Here is a 22495-nt window from a genome sequence, read left to right on the forward strand (position 1 = left end):
ATAATTTCCAGTGCCTGTAGGTGCCAGTGCTTGTAGAAGAGATAGAATTCATTTCAAGTGTTGACTCCTATTAACAGTGGGAGATGCTTACCAGAGAAGTCTTGATGTGATGTGAATTTATAGAAAAGTGTATTGTCAAGTTTATGAGACACAAAATCAAGACTGAGAGCACTGACAGTTTTTTAAAATATATTTTCTATCATATGGAAGAAATTGTAGCATGGAGAATTCCTCAGTACTGTTTGCCCAGCTTCCCTGTGTGTGATAGCCTCACATGTTCATAGAGCACACATGGATGCTAGAGTTTACCTCAGCTCATTATTACTGACTGGAATAAAGCCTTCATTCACATTACACAGGTCCTTAGGTACATCCCTTATCTGTCCCAAGGTCCCCTATCATGTTATTCCATCACTTTCTGGGTCCTGTAATATGTCTATTGTAGTTTCTTTTTCAATCTCGATAATGAGTATTGCAGAATACTTTTCATTTTGGCTCTTATGGTGTATTTTCAAATTAGCCTGAGGTTGTACATTTGGAAGGAGGTAAGGGTGATGTTTGCAGTCAAGGGACACATGATGTCATACTGGCCTCTATCCCTGGGCTAAGGTGGTACCTATTATGACAGTGTGCTCTAAGTTTAACTGTTTTTCCCTCCACAAATATTAAATACTTTGAAACCATGCATATTCTGTTTATTTAATGCAGGGCTTATCAGTGGCATCACTATGGTGTGTTATTAACTGAACTTTTCTATGGAAATGCTTTCTTTACTCCCACTTGTATCTGTGGACTCAGAATGAACTGACTCTGAAAGACATCGCCAGGTCCTGTGGTTATCAGTGTCTCGCTTGGGTTCCAACATTGGCTATAGACAGTAAGCCCTTCAGGTCTGATCCAATCCAATCATCTTTCCTATGCAGTTCCTTTCTTTAGGATCTACCCCCAAGAAGCTCTAGCTCCAGAGTTACGCATTTCTGTAAAAGCGTCTGGTCCTTTTTGCTGGAGAATAGAACTTAAAAACCAAGACAATATGGCTGCTGGCTGGTGTGCTCATTGCTGTTGATTGCCACTTTGTGCAGCAATCAGTAGGCTGAATTAGGCATGCTGGCACCACATACCTAAAAACAGCACATATCTATGATAAATAAACATTCTATCCTTTCCTATCCCCTAGAAATCACCCTCCAATATTTTGGTGCATAGTTTCTATAAGACTTTTTTTTTCTGTAAGAATTTATTTTTATAAGAATATATTTTGCCATGTAGAAAAAATAATATTGAAATAAATGAATGCTTGGGAAGTCTGATAAAAATATCTATTGCATATTTGTTTCTATTTTCTGTTTTCAAAAAGTAGAGTGGGCTCCTTGTCCATGGCTAATATCTCCCAAGAAGCCAGTGAATACCTGAAACTTTAGCCAGTATGGCATGCTGCTTTTTATTGGACTTAGTAAAGAGTTAGCAACAATAATGCATAGACTAGAAGAGATGCAGAAATACACTGTAATAATGAAAATGATGTGTCGTATGTCTCAGGTATTTTCTGCCCTGTGGCACAGTGATGCCTGCAAAGCCCCTGGCTGAGATGAAGTGACATGAACCATGCGGGCCCTACTTCCCTAGCCTTAGACATTACAGTGACACAGCAGCTGACAGTACTTGATGCTCTGAATATCCTGTTGCCCAGACAAGCTACTGAGTTAGCAGGCAGGTCTTTGTCTTTGTTCTTCAGTGGATAAGGAGCCGATTCCATGTTCTGGGAGAGGCAGAACAGGCTGGGCAGTCTCCTCCACTGCTCAGAACTGGGCATAGGATAGAACATTACTTTTGGCATCCTCTGTTTATTTATTTATTTATTTTTGGGACCAAAATCTACTGAAACCAATATTATCATTTAATAAGAATTTGAAATGTATCACATACAACTAAGCCATATATGGTCTGATAGCCAAGTGGGTTGTTTTCAAAGAAATAATGTAGACATTTTCTTTCCCACCCCTCTTAAGTATTAGCTGTCTGCTTTGTATGATTTTAAATATAAAGTTTTTTAAACCAAGTTCCACATGAATACATGGGAATTTTGACACTGTCACTTGAATCATCTTGAATATTCTTGAAAAGTGATGTTAGTATTAATGGCTTTTAGATAATACTTTTTTTTTTTTGTAAGCAATGGATCAAGTCTTATAGAAACAAGAAGAAACATTGGTGATTTTTGAGAAAAGGAGATGATGGTGGTGGCTCAGTGTGTGAAATGTTTACTGCATAAGCATAGAGGATTGAATTAGATCCCCAGGACCATGTGCAAAGCTGAGCAGAGTAACATACGCCTCTGGCCACAGCTCTGGGATGCAGACATGGGCAGATTTCCAAAGGCTCCCTAGGAAGGCTGATCTAGATTAAACACATCTCAGGTTCAGTAAGAGATCCTGTCTCAAAAAACAACATGGAGAAATTGGTGAGGAATACACTGGGGGTTGGGGGCATAAGGCCTTAAATATCAAGTGAGCATTGTTACTGTTACATATCAATTAAAATGTTTCCAATACACTTCAAATTTACATTTTACTAACAAATCAAATACCACAAAGTGTTAATTTCATAATAAAAGGAAGATATAGGTATATAAACTAGCATGACCATTCCATGGCCATAAATGAATTATTTTTATTGTAGATAAGAAAGACTAACCAGAGGCATCTGAAGAGTCCAGAGCAGAGAAGGTGGTAGGTTGAATGTGGCCAGCAGATTGGAGCTGGGCATGAGAGGAGGAGGAGCAAAGCAGAGGGGTGTGGGGAGCATCGAGTGAGAGCAAGTATGGAGGAGAGGCAAAGAGTGGGGCCTCAAGGAAGAGAGAGTGATGAGCCTGTTGAAAATATCAGGATTGTAAAGCGATTGAGTCACTGGGGGACGGAGGCCCATGGCTAAGTTCCGGTAGGGGAAGAGGGAAGGAGAGCTAGGATAGACTTTGAAATGTACAACAGGTAGTGTGATACTCGCACCTAGGGGCCAACATTGCTATAGCATGCTAACAGATACCATGGATAGCCATTTGTCCCTCTGCCTTTTGGAATTTGGGGAGATGGAGTTTCCTTTGGGCCCGACAGTGGGAAAATAGAAAGCTTAGGAGTGGTTGGTTTTGTCATATTTAAGAGTATTTCCTGCCACCCTGATCATGGCCCTTCCCTCATGTCCTTGTCTAGGCCCCTGCCACTTGCCTGGCTGCTTTTCTGTGTCACTCTTCTGATGTATGCCCTGAGTGGCCATCTTCTGTATGCTACACAATCCTGCCAAGCTCCTAAAAAGGGAGACATTGTATGTGTGTAATTGTAGAACATTCTGTAACAGATCCTTTTGGTTGTCATATTAGATGAAAAGCAAAGATTCGGTTGCGAGCGGTCTGGATATGATCTTGAAGAGTCTGATGGCCCAGATGAGGATGATAATGACAACGAAGAGGATGATGATGACAGCCAAGCAGAGTCTGGTCTCTCAGCAGCACCCTCAGTCACAGCGAGCCCACAGCATCTCCCATCCAGAAGTGGCCTTCAGGACCCTGGGAGTGTCGAGGAGGAGCTTAGAGTTTCCAGTTGCTTCTCAGGGGTACATACAGACCCAATGGACATTCTACCTAGAGCACTGCTCACCAAGATGACTGTTCTGAGCACAGTGCAGAGTAGCCCTAACAGGACAGACTTACCAGCAAAGGCCAGGCAGAGTACTGAGAAGGATGAGCATGAGCAGGCTCCTCCCGCAGACACCCCCAGGTCCCCCGGCCATCAGCTGTCTGTGCATTCCTCTGAATCCGATGTCCTGAGAAGTCCTGCAGCTGGAAACCCTGCCGCTGGAAGCCCTGGGGCTGCAGTACAGGTAGAGGAGTGTCGGGGGGTGCGGGTAGGGGCTTCTGTGGGTTTTGTTTTCTCTTCTTATTCCATAAGGAAAACTTAATAGATTAAAGAAAGTCATTTATGACCATATGAGTGTGTACCTTCTTGTTGTTAGTTGATGACAGAATTCATTTATGTCTAGTAAAGCCTTGTGAATTATCTTGACAAAAACCCAAATAGTATATTATAACTTGTGGTGCCTTGTTAAAAAATAAACTCCTTAATTATTTGCAGGGCTTTTAAGCACACACACAAGTATGCATTTACCAGTTTTAAACCCACACCCCAAGACGGAAGGCCCCAGTGGTTTGACTCTTGCTTTTCCACTAATGTAGTTGTGATGGGTTTACAGCACATTTTCCAAATTTTGTGCTTTGCTAGTAGGCTTCATGACAAAATTAGTGGGGCACAAAAATAATTCAAGATTTCATGTTGTTTGCATGAGCACACTGCTGGGAATACTTGGGAAAGCTTTCTTCCAGAGGGGGCTCAGAGGCAGATGCCCAGCTCCAGAGAAGTGTAAGAAGCTTACTGCATGCTTTGCCCTGGCTGCCTCCTAACCAACAAAGAATTTTGTCTCTCACTGGCAATTCTTTCCCTTCTCCTATGTATTGAATAAGGCAGTAGGGTTTATTTCTTAGTGGGAAAAGATATTTCCTACTGGAAAAAAAAAGCTTAGAATTTTACATACTAAGAATTTTACATACTAATAAACCTAATTTCTCAGTTTAATATAGAAATTAAATTATAATGTGAACTAATATAGCCACGGAAATGCATATATATGCAAGAAAAAGCTAGTATGTAAATAAAATTCACGGATGAAAAGGACAGGCAAGATTCATCCTCCCCCAAACTTTTAAGATATTGTTCACCTGTCGTCTAAGCTGCTGAATCAGCATCTTAGATATGGCAGTTACGTAACCACCGATGCCTGAAAATCTAGTCTTCACAAATCTTATCAGCTTATGAATGAGTTAGCAATTAATGAACAACTATAGACCTCTGTCTTAATAACAGCTCTTCATTTCATAAAATGAATAATATTTTGGTTAATTTTTTCCCAGTGAGTTGACACAGCCAATTAAGATGGCATTTCTCAACATCTCCTAGTCTCTAAAATACAGTGGTGCAGGTGGTGCCTGAAAAATATCATCAGCGTAAACATAGTCATGCTCAGCTCAGTATAAAATGATGCCTAAGAACTGGTTTGCAAATTGCAAAATACTATACATTTTTTTTCTGGTATTGGTAGTAGGAAAGAAATTTTAAATGAAGCTATTTTTGTTTTTGAAAATTTCTAAAAGAAAAATCAAAGCAAATTTTGTAGCAAGCTGACAAATGTCAAATACAAATCTATCATGGAACACAATGAAAACAGATTGAACGCTAGTATCTTAGTGGTGATGAAGGCTATCTGGCTCATTGTCTCTTGTCTTTTAGGATTCATCTGTGGGGCTGCCCCCTGCCGTAGCCCAGCTCAACCCTCAGCCGGCTGCCAGGATTTCTTCCTCAGTCTCACCTCACCCTGACAGTCAAGACCAGAAGCAACAAATAATCTTGCAACCACCTCCCGGCTTGCCTTCCCCGCAGACACATCTGTTCAGCCATCTCCCCTTGCATTCCCAGCAGCAATCAAGGACCCCATACAACATGGTTCCCGTAGGGGGTATCCATGTGGTGACTGCCGGCCTCACCTACTCCACTTTTGTACCCATACAGGCCGGGCCAATGCAACTGACCATCCCCGCTGTGAGTGTTATTCACAGAACCGTGGGCACCTCTGGGGATACCATCACTGAAGCTTCGGGCGCTCCTAATCGCCCCACCGGAGTGGCGGAATTGAGCAGTGTTGTGCCCTGTATTCCCATAGGCCAAATCCACGTGCCAGGCCTGCAGAACTTAAGTCCCCCAGCCTTGCAGTCGCTTACGTCCCTGGGGATGGAAACAGTCAACCTGGTGGGCCTGGCAAACGCTACCGTGGGCCCGCAGGGGCACCCCCCGGGCCTGGCCCTCAACGCAGTGGGGCTCCAGGTTTTGGCCAACGCGCCCGCCCAGAGCAGTCCCGCCCCACCGGCACACATTCAGGGACTCCAAATCCTCAACATCGCCTTGCCCACCCTGATCCCCTCCGTTGGCCCGGTGGCTGTGGGCACCACGGGGACTCCAGAGACGACTGCTCCCAACAGCAAAGCAATGGAGCTGCAGATGCCCGCAGGCCAGGGACACAGTGCCGAGCCTCCACAGGGGTCACCCGAAGGCCCTCAGGAAACCCCACAAACAGTGTCCGGTCCTTCAGCGGACCACGCAAGGCCTGAAGATTCAACCAAAATGGACACCAAGAAGGGGCCCTCTGCGGGTCATGTGTTGCCCGGGCGCTCCCCTGCGCAGGCGCAGCCAGCACCCACACCGGAAGCTTTACAGAAAGTTGCAACTTCAGCTCCTCCATCACTTCCTACAGACAGAGCGGCTCCCAGGCCCCCAGTGCCCCACAGGCAGCCCATTGTACACTTCAGCGACGTGAGCAGCGATGATGACGAGGACAGGCTTGTCATAGCAACCTAATGGTTTGTTTTTTACTGATTTTTTTTTTTATAACAGGTTTTTTTGAAAAACCCTCCTTTCCTTAAAGCACATTTTTTTCTGACATAAACTCATGACTAATCTTTGTGCAATCATGAACTTTTGACCAATAATTGTTGTTTTGTGTTAGTCCCAGCCATTTTTGTATATGTTGTATAGACAATTGTGCCTTTTAGAAGTTTTATGTTTAGAATCTGTACAGATGGTTGAATATCTATATACATACAATGTTATATATGTATATGAAAACCAGGTAGTTGTGTTTAGTAGAAACTTGTCAAATAAATCAGATGACTAAATGATATGTTGCACTGTTAAATATAAATTTTTACGGCTGTGGGGCAGTTTCTGTGTATAAATTAGTATGTAAACCTCATATTTATTGTATTCATATTAGTCTTTGCAAATGGATCTGTCATTGTGTGAGACAGTAACTGTACACTTCAGACAGATTTTCTGTGTTATGAACTGTTTCAGTAAATACTGTTCACAGGCTTTACTGGTGCTTACGTCTCGTGCTGTCTTTACACCTCATTGGCAAACAAAGTTCCTAGCCAGGGCTTTCCATAGCTGCTCCTCAGTTTTGAGAAGCAAAGCTTCCATGGTCTTTCCCTGTGAAACTGTAGCTAGAGCCCAAAAATCAAGAGATAAAGACAAACTTTTCCTTAGCGTCAGATGGAGTTTTATAGCTATTTAATCCTTAGAGAATTGACTACTTAAGGACACTTTCTATAAATGTATAAGATGGACCTCCTGAACAGAGCAAAGTCCCCAAATGTGGTTCTAGACAATGTAAACTCAGTGAGAAACTAATTCTGAGCTCACGGGGCTCCCTCCCAGGCCTTGCCCTGTGTTCCTTAGCCAAGGGCCTCTAGCTTTCTCAGATACACTTTTATGTGGAGAGTTCTGTCCAGCACCAAATCCTGATGGATCCAACAAGGCTTACAAGGAGAAAAACCTAGATGTCTTGCTTAAGTGACCCTAGAAATGATTGCTTCTACCCTGACGAACCCAGCTATCCGTCAGGCTGGAAGCTGTCACGTGGTGGGCTGACACCCTTCTCACTGCGGCTGTTTGCCTTATTATCTAAGGGTTATTGCAGGTGCTGGGTTTGTGTGGAAAATATTTTTATGTTGGAATTTGAATGCTTAGCACATTAAGGCAGTGTATCATGGGTTTCCATGTTCCCTTCATGAAGACAGCAAGTACGTGAGGAAGCCAGTGAGATTATGCTATAGGGGAGTGCGAGAAGGCTTTGAAGACCCTGTTAGCCACCCTGGGAACCATTTGAGAAACCTTTGAGAAAAGGCACCTGGAACCCCACCTATCTGCCTGTTAAGACTACCAAGCTGCGCTCCAGTGGCGGCGGGCTCTGGGTCTGGAGTGCTGTGGACATGGACTATGCTTTTACTTACAGAGGTACATTTTTGCAACCTAGGTTCTGAAGTTTCTGCAGGTAGTGCAGCCTTCCTTCAAAAAAGAATCCTAGAAAACTCAACTTTAGAAATTCCACTGCTCTAACATAAGAGATGCGAACAAGCTCTACTACCCAGTTTCTCGCAGTCATTGGTTTGACTTCTTGTCATGACCCTGTATTCTATTTTTGCCAGGATTTAAAGCAATATATAAGCAACACTACCTCCAATAAGGATGCTGTAGATGAATCTATGAGTTCTCTAAGCTCAAAAGTTAGGCTCACAATTTTACCACTGAACTTTAAATAGAATATTATTAATTTGTAGGATCCCTACATTTAACCATAGTTTAAATCCTGTTTTATGTTTGATGTCCTTCTGGAAACTTAATAATGAACTAGTATAAGCTAATCTTACTCCGTTGTCTAGATGTTTCAAGGTTCATCCCATTGTGTGCGTATCAGTAAAACTAGTGACATTTTTCCCCCCCTGGGGAAAAGTTTCTTGTTTTATTGAGTTAGGAACTGAGATATTTAGAGATGAGCAGGGACCCAGACTAAGGTCTAGGAAAAATGGGTTTGCCTTTTCACCATACTATTCTGTCTGCTAAACTAGAGACTTTCTCTCTCTCTCTCTCTCTCTCTCTCTCTCTCTCTCTCTCTCTTTCTTTCAAGATTGATTTATTTATTATATGTAAGGACACTGTAACTGTCTTCAGACACTCCAGAAGAAGGAGTCAGATCTCATTACGGATGGTTGTGAGCCACCATGTGGTTGCTGGGATTTGAACTTTGGACCTTCGGAAGAGCAGTCGGGTGCTCTTACCCACTGAGCCATCTTACCAGCCCAACTAGTGACTTTCTTAATGTGGCTTTTTAAGTGCAGTTAGTCATCATCTTATTCAAATTAAGGTTTTCAAACTACAGCAAGAAAAGAAAGATTAAAAAAAGATGCAGATGCATTTTCAAAGTGCTTGGAGTTTGGGTTTTCCCTGGCTAGAGATAAGTTGAAAACTAGGCAGTGATCCTTCTTAGAGGTGGACAGCGGTCTTAGAGTATGTTCTGTTGCTGGCCCAGACTGCCAGGGTCATAGCATATGCTGTGTTGCCGGCCCAGACTGCCCAGAAGGTGGGGTGAGTGTAGTAATTACATACATTTTTCATTCAACAATGTTTCTAACTTTTGGCAGATTATCAGGATATAATTCCATCATAGTTGAGTACCATCTTTGCCAGATACAAAATATTACTAAAACTGTATTTTGAAATAATTACATGCACAAAATATGCAAGTGAATAGTTCATTTTGAGCAGTTCCTCCAGTTATCTTCCCCAAAGAAGCTCTGCTCGCTTGACATTCCCAAATATACCTGATTCACAAGCGATGCCACAGAGCTGGTGGCACTGCATTAGGCTTCTGTTCTTTTGTGTTTCCAGACAGCTAGAATGCCATGGCATAAAATCTATTAAATTACTGATAAAACTATAAATGAAAAGTTTGTGGGATTTGAGATGAGTTCAGGGCCTAGCATGTGTTAAGCCTTGGTCAGCAATTCTCAACCTCTGAGCCATGACCCCTTTGGCAAACTTCAAACTCCAAAAACTATTTGAATTACAATTCATAACAGTAGCACAATTATGAAATATCAACAAAATTAGCTTTATGGTTAGGGGGTCAGCACAACATGAGGAACTATAGTAAATGGTCGCAACGTTAGGAAGGATGAGAACCACTGCCTTGGATTCATTCCCTGGCACGGCAAAAAAGAAATTAAAAAACAATATGAATGTTAATCTCATTTTGCATGTATCTACCACCAAGCCTCTACCAGCATTATTAGGGGGAAAAATAACCTGAACTGAAGGTCATTTTTCTGGTTTTCACAAATGAATCTACCTGTTAGGAAATTTTATTATAAGTTAACATAAATTAAGGTCATTCCTGTCGCTTTGTTTTCATGCAGGAAACTTTGGCCACAGTGATAATTACTCCTTTCAGAATGATAATTAACTGACATTTAATGTAGTGATTTTTGTTTCTCATTTCATTTTTTTAAAATAACACAGCTCTGATTTTTTTTTTTTCCTTTCACAGAAGTGGTATAAATAACACTTTTCTCATTAATCTCTGCCCCGGATTTTAAATGATGGCACTTAACGAGGCTTGGAGACTGTGCTCAGTGTTTTTGTTTAAAGGTTGTCAAGTATGGTTTCTTTTTCTTTCTTTCTTTCTTTCTTTCTTTCTTTCTTTCTTTCTTTCTTTCTTTCTTTCTTTCTTTCTTTCTTTTTAACAAATGCTCAGGTCAGCAGGCTACACCATCTTCTTGGCAGTTTTCCTTTTAGCCTTGAGTTTTTCCTCTAGGTTTTAATTTTTGCCAGTATATTTACTAATTCTTTGAAAATATCATACAGTGCATTTTGGTCATCTTCCCAATCTCCTCCCCTTAACTCCTTGTTTTCCTTTTATGACCTCAGGATAAAGCAACACAAAATGGTGATCTTCATTTAATAACTATACCTAAAACTTGGGAGTAGCAAATATTAAAGCAAGAATCTGCCTTCAAAGCAACTTCCTATGATTTTTGTCTTATTTAAAAGTCAAAGGTAATTATTACAAAATTACAAAGATAATGAAACATTATTTGTAATATTTCAATGACAATAACTTTTTACTGTTGTATGTAAAAATAGAGAGAATGCATTTAAAGGAGGGATAATAGAATGCTTTCCCTCTATAAATTACATAATCTGAAAGTCCCAAGGACTTATTTCCTGTAAGCATTAGGTTCCCTAGCTTTTCATACAGAGGTTGATCTATAGCCTCACCCATTCTGTGAGAAAACACTGTGGACACATCTGCATGTATACCCACATAGATGTTTTCCTGTTTTCTGAATTAGGGTTGGACCTGAAGATTCTCAGGCTCTGAAAGCTGAGTGGTGACCTAATTACCAACCAATTCCGATACTACACACATTACATAACAACATACACCTTTCAGCCCAAAGTAGCACTTGTTTGAGTCATATAAACTAGGGACGCATAATAAGCCATATATATCATAGAGACCATAGACTATAACCATATAAAAGTTGAGACTTTTGGTTATAAAATAATAAGTGATTTATGTGTAATGGGACTGCTGTACTTTGAAGGATCTGTAGGATTTGAGACTTTAAAATAACCACGATGCCAAAAGAATAAAACAAGAATAGTCATAGAAACTAAGAAAAATGGAAGAGAGAAGAGTCACTTAGATGTTCAGTAACTATTCATCACCAGCATCATAGAAAGTAAAAGAAAGTACTTTGAGACTATGATTGTAATACAAATTAAATGACATCTACCCTTCAGGAGCTTGGGCTTTATAGGAAAGTAAGTGAGCAAAATTAATAGTATCTTTCGTGGTTTGAAGTGGCACAGGATGTAACCAAGTAGAAGTGCAAAAGAGGGAAATTCTGGCTGGACTCACTAGCAAATGCTTCAAGAAGGTGATATTAAACTTTGGCCATATGGGGACTCCATTAAGCAGAGTGCCTACTTATTAGTAGGTGGGAAGAATAGTACAGACAGGAGGGAAACCTAAGGGAACCAGACATCAGACATAACCAGACACATCCCGTTCACGATCTCATTGGTTCCTTCTGATCAGCTTGGATCTCCTTAAGACTTAAGCAAGGAAGCTGTGTCTCACAATCATGATGAAACCCTGCCTTGCCGGATTGAGCAGAATGTCAGCATTCTTTATATGTAAGCCACTTGTTTGGGATTCAGCAAAGCATCTGGCGAGGCTGTGAAGACATTCTGGACAACAAAGGCTAGATCTAAGCTTGATTAGCACTGTGGGCGCATCCACTCGGGGTGCTCAGCAGGTCATCTTAGTGGAGAAAAAGGGGGCATGGGCTGAGGAGCCTAAAGACCTTTCTCTCTTCTCCAGTGAGCTAATACTTTATGGCACTAACAAGACAGCAGAAGTTGGGAGGAGAGGGAAGTCATTCGGAGCAGAGTGGAAGGCAAATAAGTGTAGCTCAGCGAGCAAAGAGATTCCATCACCTGAAGAGATGGACTGAGTATGAGCTAGAGTTTAACAGGAAACCAGAGCGTTGGCATTTGGGTTGAAATTATACCAATTTAGGCTGGAGAGATGGCTCAGCGGTTAAGAGCACGGACTGCTCTTCCAGAGATCCTGAGTTCAAGTCCCAGCAACCACATGGTGGCTCACAACCATCTGTAATGGGATCTGATGCCCTCTTCTGGTGTGTCTGAAGGCAGCTACAGTGTACTCATATAAATAAGTCTTTAAAAAAAAAATAAATTATACCAACTTACCAGTTTAGTATCTGCCATTCTCCCTTCCCTAGCCCACCAGGAAAAGTATAATCTTGGGGGTGGGTAGTAAGAATATGCTCTTTAGAGGGGTTGGGGATATGGTTCAGTAGATAAAGCACTTCGCACACAGCATGAAGACTACAGTTTGGATCCCCAGTACCCACAGAAAAGGTAGGCTGGAAGTTGTGGATACCTATAATTTCAGGGGTAGAGACAAGGTTTGGTCCTTGATGCAAGTTGCTTAGCTGAACTAGGCATAATCAGTGGGAGCCTGGATAAGAGACCCTGCCTCGCTGGGCATGGTGGCGCACGCCTTTAATCCCAGCACTCAGGAGGCAGAGGCAGGCGGATTTCTGAGTTCGAGGCCAGCCTGGTCTACAGAGTGAGTTCCAGGACGGTCAGGGCTATACAGGAAACTCTGTCTCAAAAGAACAAAGAGAGAGAGAGAGACAGAGAGAGAGAGACCCTGCCTCAATAAATAGAGAGCAATTGAGCAAGACACCTTACATCAACCTCTGACCTCCACACACAAGCACATACCTGTGCAGGTGTACTCCAACATGTGCACCCACACACATGCACACAAACAAGTAACTGTACAACAGATACTCGAAAGAAATTACATTTCAAAAACCAAGTAGTAGTCTTACATTAGCAAAATAGCTCATACTAGATTTTTGTTTTTAGGGATTATATATAGACTGCACCAGTTGTAGACTGATACGGTACGAAACTCGCCACACACCAGGATGATTGTGATAAATACAATGTGATGTTATCCCTATTTTATGGTTGAGAAAGTTGCTCAGGGTTACAAAGCTAGCCGAATAGTGAGGCTGTCTGATATTTCCCATTGAATTCTGAGTTCCCAGTCCTTATTTACATTGGTTGAGTTATAGCATGTCCATTTTTAGTGAATGTTTTGTTAGAATTCAGAAAACATTCCATTTAAATTTCCTTCAGAAATGAATATGTCCAGTGCCATGCATATTTGTGTAGATAATAGATTTTTTAGAACCTTTTCTATGCTCTTCCTCATACTCCATATAATAGGAGCCATAAAAATATTTAGTGATGAAACATTTAATTCAAATAGCAGGAGATAAAAGGGTAATCAAAAGTGACAATTCTAATCAAGCAAGAAGACATGAAAATTCCTACATACATTAGGTTTCAATTATTAACCATTATAGAGCAAAAACGCCTCTGTTACTTATCTGACGATTATAAAACTTAGATGAAGAGGGAGAAAAATGAATGTGGATTCACACAGTTTTGGTTCTAGGTGTGGTTGAAAACCACCCTGGCTCTATTATAATAATATCCTAATTTCCCTGAGTTTTCGCCTTTCAGAAATATTTTCAAAAAGAAATGGAACAAATTTTCAGTGCTTATGACAAGCACGATTACTCAAAAACATGTGCCTATGAGACAAGGCATCAAATTGTGCCTCTCTAAATGCACTTATTTAACTACAATGCAAAGAAAGTAATCAGAAAATTTAGAGGGAATCAAAGATATTCATCACTTCTATTTATGCAAAAGAAGCAACAAGAGAGAGAGAGAGAGAGAGAGAGAGAGAGGTAGCTGGTCACAAATGCTCCTCCACGTGAGCCAGTATGGTCACCACACAGCACTTAATCTGGTTTTTTCCCCCCTCTTTTATTCTGGGTTTTTAAAATGTAGAAGTGAATACATTACCCTGTTTTAGTTAGCCATATATTTGTGGGCTAAAAACAAATACATGTTTCGTGAAGGCCAGTAGACGTTAGCTACCTACCCTTTATTCTTGCTGGAGATAAACCATCTTTCACTCATTTGTTTTAGTGACTTGAAAGACTGTATGCTTCGTTATTTACCCATGGATGTTGCCAAATGAGATCTAAGGAAGCCAGGCTGGATGGAAGACATGAGGCTTTACATTCCTGGAGGTCAGTCATGGACGGAAAAGCCAGCTTTGAGATCACTCAGTTATCCCAGCGTGCCTAGTTTTCTTTGCTAATAGCAAGGCTTATTTTTGCTCGGTGGGGTCAAATGTTAAGACTGGGTTTGATTCGCTGTTTGTATTCTTTGACAGATTTGGATTTTGTTATTTGGAGCATCTTCATCCACTAGACAGAAAGGTATGCTCAGTTGCTTTGGCATTCAGAGTCACTGGAAGAATTTTACAACTTCATGCAAAGAGTCTAGTTATTAATAGCCACTCAGGCAATCATAATTATTGATTCCAAAAAAAAACCCCTAATCTTCATTAAAAGCATATTAACTATTCTGGTGAAGTGTTAATATGACCCACATCATTTCATACTCTACAAAGGCTGGAGACATTTTGCATTCATTATGCTGATTATGAAAAACTCAAAAATATTCTGTAGTAAGTATGAGAAGAAAACCATTTTTTAAAAAAATCTACCAAAAAATAAAATAAAATTAAATTAAATTAAAAAAAAAAGGCCTGGTCACAAAGCACTAAAAAACACCTGTGTATTAAAGGCTGCAGAGTTAAATATTTAATGTAACATTTTTCTTGGCCTCGTCCTGAGTCGGAAGTAGCGTAAAACATTCAGGGTAGGGTGCAACAGCCTTCTTTGATGCTTAAGCAACCCTGAGGCCTCAGGTCAGAGCTCTGAAGTCCCTTAAACAAAGATAACCATCAGACCCGACACAGGGACCCCCGTGACCTATCCCAGAAAAAAAAAAAATGTTCTGTTTGTTTTGTTTTGTAACTAAACAAATTCCTTGAACCTTTTGTTTTCATTTTTCTAAATCCTTCAAAAAAAAAAAAAAGAAAAGACTTGGGGGCGGGGGAGGCACATTGAAAGACACAACAGGTTCAGGGGTCAAAACATGTAATGTTGCTGCTCTGGGTCCAGTTGTGTGCTCTTTAGGATCCCAGCTGAAGCTGAGACGCCCATGGCAGGCGCTCATTATTGTCTCCTGAGGCACTGAAAGCTTCCAACGCGACTGTGTCATCTTAGCTATTTAGATGCCGACCACTCCAGCATGAAGACTACCCGCCGGATGCATTTATAAATGATTTCCCATGAGGTAGAGTATTCGTGGTTTACAAATGAACAACTTACAATCTCTGCACATTTCCTCAATTCAGCCAGAGTATAGAATCTAATCAGCCTAGTTCAATGGCTGCTCAAGGCTTAAGTGGCCATAGACAATATTCTTGTTATACACCATCTCACGAATGTGTGCTTTATGAGAACACGTGAATTAAAAAAAAAACATAGCAGCAACATTGTTCATCAAACAAAAACAAGCATATGCTCTGACTTATTTAAGTATTGGATAACAAAAACCCAGTGTTGAAGAACAGACTGCCTAAATCCAGACTCCTGGTGGTTAGCCAACCAGCTAATTCCACCCAGCTAATTGTCCAAATATATATTTCCTGTGCCTCATTTTTCTCATTTATCACATTTATCAGTCTGCAAAAATAAGTCCTTACAGTCCTTACTTGAGGGGGCTTTTGGGGAAATTAAAGCATTCGTATTATATATTAAACAATTCTTAGGGCACAGTAATATGTGTATAAACGTTAGCACTGTGTTAATGCTTTATAATAGAACAGATACTAAGAAATACTCAGGAAGAGTTTATCACCAGTGAAAGGACAACCGTATCTTCATTTGAAGGTGTGTTGAGATACACACGCACACACACATACACACACGCGCACACACATAAACACACACACACACACACACACACACACACACACACACACACACACACACACACACATTTTAAGATACTGTGTCTTACTCAAAATGTCCCCCTTAGCGTTTTACAGAAAAATCAAACAATCAGATCCACGCTGGTTACTTTTCTGTTGCTGTGATAAAACACCATGCCCAGAAGCCACTTACGGAAGGGAGATAGTTTGAGGGGTGGGGTGCTTATAGTTCCAAAAGTATAAGAGCCCATTATGGGAGAGAGGCACAACAGCCATCACACGCATGGGGGAGGGGCAGCAGGTATGACACAGGAAGGGACAGTGAGAGCTCACACCCTCAAATGGAAGCAAGGAACAGAGACCAAACAGCCAGCCTCCAGTGAAGTCCTTCTCTCACCAAGGCTCCACAACTTCCCACAATGGCAGTGCCACCCACTGGGGAGTAAGTGTTTCAGTATGGGAGCCTATGGAGGGCATTTCTCAAAGAAACCACCTCATAGATATTAAATGATAAGATATGATAGTCGCCCAGAGAACTCGTGTTCCTAAAAGTTTGAAAGAATGGAGTGTTGTGATGTATCCTCAGAGAAAAGGGCTTCCTCAGGCAGAGGAGTGCGTGGGACCTGAGAGCCCGTGATGTCAGAAGGCAGGATCTGTGCTTTTCTCTGGTGGGCTTGGGTTTTGAGTGAAGCTAGCTGAGCCCTTACAGAACCCAAGACTTCCTGGAAGCAGGCACTAATGCAGATCCTAGAGAGGGGTGCTGCTCTACTTGCTTGCTCCCTAAGGCTTGCCCAGCCTGCTCTCTTACATCATCTAAGACAACCTGGTCAGGCCTGGCACCATCCACAGTAAGCTGGGCCCTCAACCATCAATTGCGAAGATAACCTACAGACATGCTTCCATGACCAGTTGGAAGAAGGCATTTTCTCCATTAAACTTCCCTCTTCCCACATGACCCTAACCTGTGTCAAGTGGATACAGAAACTATCCCACATGGCTATTATCTCTGGTGCTTACCATGGTGATAGAAAGCTAATTAGCTTGACACCATAGGACACCAAGCTTTCAGGTATAAACAGAAGTCATGAAGGCTCATGGCCTCAAGTTGGTCAACATGTAAAACTTTGGTACTATACAAAATGATTATACCATTTAGAAGATAACTTAGGTTATGAAAAGGTAGTGTCTCAGATAGCTGACAGAATTCTTATCCTAAACATATTCTATGTCAGTAAAATGCCAAATGTTCCAATAGGAAAATGTTTTTTTTAAAAAGAGAAACTAAGCCGGGCGTGGTGGTGCACACCTTTAATCCCAGCACTCGGGAGGCAGAGGCAGGTGGATTTCTGAGTTTGAGGCCAGCCTGGTCTACAGAGTGAGTTCCAGGACAGCCAGGGCTATACAGAGAAACCCATGTCTCAAAAAACCAAAAGAGAGAGAGAGAGAGAGAGAGAGAGAGGGAGAGAGAGAGAGAGAGAGAGAAAGAGAGAGAGAGAAATTATGCACGTCGTAGCAAAAAAAGACACACAATCATCAAATAGGTGATAAAACATGAATTTTAATGCAAATGAGGAGATTGGAAATTGAAATGAGATTTGTGTATCCGGTGTCATTGTGGGATGGGTGGAGGGAGCAATGTCTTCCTGTGTACTGGACAGAGGGAGGTCTTAGATGACGGAATCACTTGGAAAGATAATTTTGCACCATTCATTAAAGTAAGATTGCAAAGTGACTGTTCCTGGAACTCTGCTTCCCTGTGTTAACTCTACAGGAATGCTTGCCATAAAGACTGAAAAGCCTAGACATGACACAGACAACTCAGTTCTATGTGTGTCATGGGAGAGACACCAAGGATGACGCTGATCTAAGTCTTTTCTTACAAAGCACTTGACTCTTATGCTTGTTTCCTATCCAAGTCGCGAACAAATGAGTCGACGCACAGAGACGGAAGTATCGGCTTTGGTAAAGGCTGACATGGAGCAAGTCTCTTTGATTCATGTTCAACTGTCCTTGCTATAGTCTCTCTCCCAATACTGGCCTTCACTCTATCCTTCTTTGAAAGCCCCACCCACTGCTATTAAGCAATAAAGGAGTCTGGTTTTTATACAAGCACACAGTGATTTAAAATAAAAAATAGGGAGACAGATTCCTCAACTTTGCCTTTTCCTTCTTCTCCTTCTCCTTCTCCTTCTCCTTCTCCTTCTCCTTCTCCTTCTCCTTCTCCTTCTCCTTCTCCTTCTCCTTCTCCTTCTCCTTCTCCTTCTCCTTCTTCTTCTTCTTCTTCTTCTTCTTCTTCTTCTTCTTCTTCTTCTTCCTCCTTCTCTTCCTCCTCCTTCTTTGTTCTTCTTCTTCTCCTCCTTCTCCTCCTTCTCTCCTTCTCCTCCTCCTTCTCCTCCTGCTCCTCCCTCCTTCTCTTCTTGCTTCTCCTTCTTTTTTTAACTTTGCTTTTCCATGGCTTGGCTCCACCTTCCTTAGAATCATGGTTCAGTGGTCTTTGCTGACCATGAATAATGTATGCATCCTTCTCATCTCAGGGAGGATGGGTGATTTTGAAAACACAAACTCAAGTATACACTTGCTCTTGCTGCATTTGCTGTTAGTATTATTATTAATCCATGAACATGGTGACTGTCTTTACTCAAATGGTTTTCCTTACAATTCATATTTAAACATATCAATTTATTTTAATAATTTTAATCAGACCAAGATTTAAATAGGAATGAACAATGATGCTAGGCATTCTTTCTAACTATGGTTTCATATAAATAACAGATTATTGCTTCCAAAATGGGATATATCTTCATGTTACATCTGCATAATAAAAATGTAATATAGAAAACAACATGGGATGATAAATATTCATGATGTAAACTTCCCTTTGAAATACTATAAAATTCAATGTTAATGATTTTAAAAATCTGTCTATTGTTATCAATAGTCACTCAAAAGATGAAAGAGCATTTGTGAGATAATGGAAGCAATAAATATTAGTAAATATGTACACTTGCCTCAGGTGTGCCAAACATTCTGTCATTCTTCATTTAATCCTCTTCTTAACCCTCTTGGCACATTTTGTGCTACTGTAACAGAATATATGACACTGGGAAATTTAATAAAAAGAGAGAAGTAACTTCTCATGGTTCTGGAGAGAGAGAATTCCATGACAGAGCAGCTCATGCCCGGTGAGGGACAACTTCATGAAGTGTCACAACGGAAGCACGCTGGTCAGGAGAGAAGAAGAAGAAGAAAGAGTGAAAATTCAAAAATGCATCTGCGTTTATAACCAGTTGCAATTTATGTACGAGGGTGGAGCCTTCATTTCCTAAGAATCCCCAATCTTGTTGCCTTTGTGTCTGATACCTGCTTTGAGGGAGAATCTATTCAAACCAAAGTATTAAGACCACAGGGCTTCCACTCATTTTCTGTTAGTGGCAATGAAGTTTAGAATGCACAAACATTTGGCTGAGGTGGTCTTCTAGTGTGTATTTGTATACCCAATTCTAGCTACAAGGATCATTACTGGATGAGGTAAGTGAATGCATTGAAATTGAAATTCAGTTGTTTTCTTGGCAAGATGTGTTTGTAGTGATTCACAAACTTTAATCTGTACCCACTGGAAATTAAAAGTCCTTCATTTTATAAACTATAATTATAAACATTCAATATTTTGAAAGGGGAAGATGTGTCCATTCATACCAGGTATTTAGCAATCACTGCAGACTCCTTCTAATTGTAAGCTTCGGTAAGATTACCATTGTTTCTAAAATTCTTAACAAGCAATTATAAATAGATGTGCTAGTATGAAAAATGAAAATGGGATCCCTTGTTTCCTGTATTTATTTATTTTATGTAAATTAGTGATCTATCTGCATGTACACCTGCATACCAGAAGAGGGCATCAGATCCCAGGATAGATGGCTGTGAGCCACCATGTGGTTGCTGGGAATTGAACTCAAGACCTCCGGAAGAGCCATCTCTCTAGCCCCCTCCTGTATTTCTTAAACACCATATAATTTCCTTTTGTCCAAGTTTTTACTCAAATACTGAAATCATTTTAGATCATTCCATAGTCTTTTTTTCTATATTGTCTTAGATGTTGACCTAAAATTTTAGAAATTTACATGAGAGATGACTATTCAAATACATGAACATATCTTCACTTCCACACGCTTCAGAGTCTCCTATTGTGAATAATATTCAGTGCTGAGTAAGCTGGGAAGCTGTCCATGTGATTTGCAGATGAGTGAACAGCATGTGTTTTCACTGCGGCAGGCAGAACTATAGCACAAAGATGCAGGTTCCTGAGCCAACAAAGGTAACCCAAGGCAGCAGCTGCTGCTTTAAGTACACAGATAGCCTTATCGTTCTGATGATAAGGATGCTTAGCTTGGCTCAGGAACTTTATCCAATCTGATACAGTAGAGAAGAGCTAGGGCAATACAAAAGCCCAACCCCTGGGGACTTCTAATGGATTCTCAAGCCAGCAAAAATACATTCTCATGCCAACGTAGTGGCTCCTTCCCTTTGATTCATGAAAATGTGATTCTTATAAACGCTGGATGCTGACAGAGTCAATGTGAGTAGGAGAGGTGAGAGCTCATATTGTCACAATGAAAATTTGGCTGTCAGATTATAAAGCACAAGTATCTGATGAGCCACCATGAAGAATGTTGGCTCTCTCTCTCTCTCTCTCTCTCTCTCTCCAGTAACAATAGTGAGGCAGCTTGGAAGCTATGTTTTTATCTGCATAAGTAGACTGGGGTTATCATCAGAGCCAAGCAAGACAAACAATGGAAGCCTTTCTATTTTGTCTTTGCAGACTGGATCCCCTGGATACCCAGAGGCAATTCGACTGTAGTCAGTTCTCAGCTCCTAAAATTAAGAAGTTAGACAAACCTATACCTTGAACTCAAATTGCAAGGGACAGTGACATGATGGGAAGAAAAGACACAATTGAAGTTGCTGGTTATTGAGATACCTAGAAGTCAACTTGGGGAACTTATCATACCTAATAATAATAATAAAAGAGCAACTTCTATGCATCACTGCATTCTCAGTTGTACTGAGGTATTTTCCTTTGTGCAACAGGAAAGAAAACATACAAGCAACTTAAAAGATTATCTGAAGAACCTCACTCTGAAGTTGCTTCTTCACACCCTCCTGGAAGAATGGGAAATGAAAAGAGAATGCCCATCAGTGTCTAAATCAGAAAGCTGGCAGGGTGACTGTCAGTTTTAATGAACATCGCCCTCTTCTAACTAGTAGCAAAAATTCTAGTCATGTGACCTATTGACAAGAAATTGAATTCCATAGTGATTTCGAATAGTCTTCTTTTTAGCTTAGGAATGAAGAAAATGGCTCTCTTCGAAGAGGTAAGATGGTATGACATAGTAGTGATCAGGTCCTAGCCCAGAAGGCAGATCATGCAGGTGCTCACTGCTGAGAGAGACTGGCCATGGCCAAGAGGAGAGAAGTGGGGAAAGGAGAGAGAGAGAAGAAAGGCTAGAGTAAGAGGGAGAGAGAATAAGAGAGTGAGAGGAGAGGTCAGAGATAGAGGTGGGGCCAAGCAGCTGTTATCTTTACTGTTGCTAGGTAACTGGGAGGAGTCTAGCCTGAAGGTGAGAAGCTTGGGACATTGTCTACGTGACTGTTAGCCACACTTCTCTTGTGGGGGCTGTGGAGGCGGTAACTTCTACTGGAGCCAAGGTTCCAGGAGACATGAAAGAACGCCTACTGTCCCCATGTAGGTGAATTATCACCATTCAGGTTCTACCAGGGTTCAGACCTCAACTCGGCAGGAGACCAGGCTGTCTGTGTATAGCCCAATGTCCCACACTTTACTTTCTTCCCTTCTCCTCCATTTCTTCTTCTTCCTCTTCCTCCTGCTCTTCCTCCTCTAAAGTGGGAATTCCTGATTTTGTTGGAGATTCAGTTGTGTCATGCGGTGCTTTTCTGGAAACTGCCCTGTGAGAAGCTCGTTTCCTGAAGCAGACTCGTGACAGGATGTTTGCTGAGAACAGACGCGTGGTATTTTCCTGGAAGTTGCCTAGTGAAGTGACATGTGATGTTTTGCTGGAGCTGATGCTTGAGAGGCAATGTGATGTTTGGAAAGAGGATGAGTCTAACCCAACAGACTGTGGACAGTGTTCTTGTATTGCTTCTCTTTGGAACTCTGCGGGTCATTGTTGGGCTTCACTGGTGCTGGTCTCCCGCTGATGAAATTCTTGCATTGGTTCGCCTTGCTTTTTTAGCTGATCTTCACTTGTCATGACTTCGTAGAGAGACATGCACCAAAGAACTTCTGGTGGTATTCCAGCTGCTTCTTGCTGCTTCCACAGACTGGTTCCAATCGGCAGATCCCTGCTGCTTCTTCTGGATAAAGCCACTGCTACTGAGTCGTGTTTGGTGTTTTGCTAGTGGACTGAACTGCTGACAACGATGATTGGAATCACCCCAAAGAACAATTTCTAAACAGGTCCATAACCCCTATTTTCTAGTAACCTTTCTTTCCCCCTACTTCTGGTGGGTGGTGGGCTAGAAGAGAGGTAGACGTGTTAACCATAATTACAGTAGGTTTTGAAAAATCTAAGAC

At 41.3% G+C, this 22495-nt stretch overlaps 1 protein-coding gene and 1 long non-coding RNA gene across 10 annotated transcripts in view; both read left to right on the top strand.

Moving 5' to 3' along the window:
* Positions 1-6972, top strand: part of Hivep1 (human immunodeficiency virus type I enhancer binding protein 1) — a 133132-nt gene extending 126160 nt beyond the window's left edge. For 7 of the 8 annotated variants that reach the window (XM_006516839.4, XM_017315359.2, XM_006516840.4 and 4 more), the window contains 2 exons: positions 3374-3873; positions 5334-6972. In XM_006516839.4, coding sequence (XP_006516902.1) covers positions 3374-3873; positions 5334-6455 — 1622 coding nt within the window. In that variant the 3' untranslated portion in view covers positions 6456-6972. The remainder of the gene's footprint in view (positions 1-3373; positions 3874-5333) is intronic. The other variant, NM_007772.2, reaches the window with a different exon arrangement.
* Positions 6973-8661: 1689 nt separating this feature from the next.
* Positions 8662-21415, top strand: Gm32778. 2 transcript variants are annotated; one of them, XR_382263.3, is made up of 5 exons: positions 8662-10490; positions 14043-14146; positions 14293-14338; positions 15089-15263; positions 20723-21415. It is a non-coding gene; the product is annotated as a predicted gene, 32778 (long non-coding RNA). The 2 variants fall into 2 exon arrangements; XR_001780923.2 differs by lacking the exon at positions 20723-21415 and having other exon boundaries at positions 15089-17152.
* Positions 21416-22495: the final 1080 nt, after the last annotated feature.

Source organism: Mus musculus, chromosome 13, assembly GCF_000001635.26.
Source record: "Mus musculus strain C57BL/6J chromosome 13, GRCm38.p6 C57BL/6J".
Classification (NCBI taxonomy): Eukaryota; Metazoa; Chordata; class Mammalia; order Rodentia; family Muridae; genus Mus; species Mus musculus.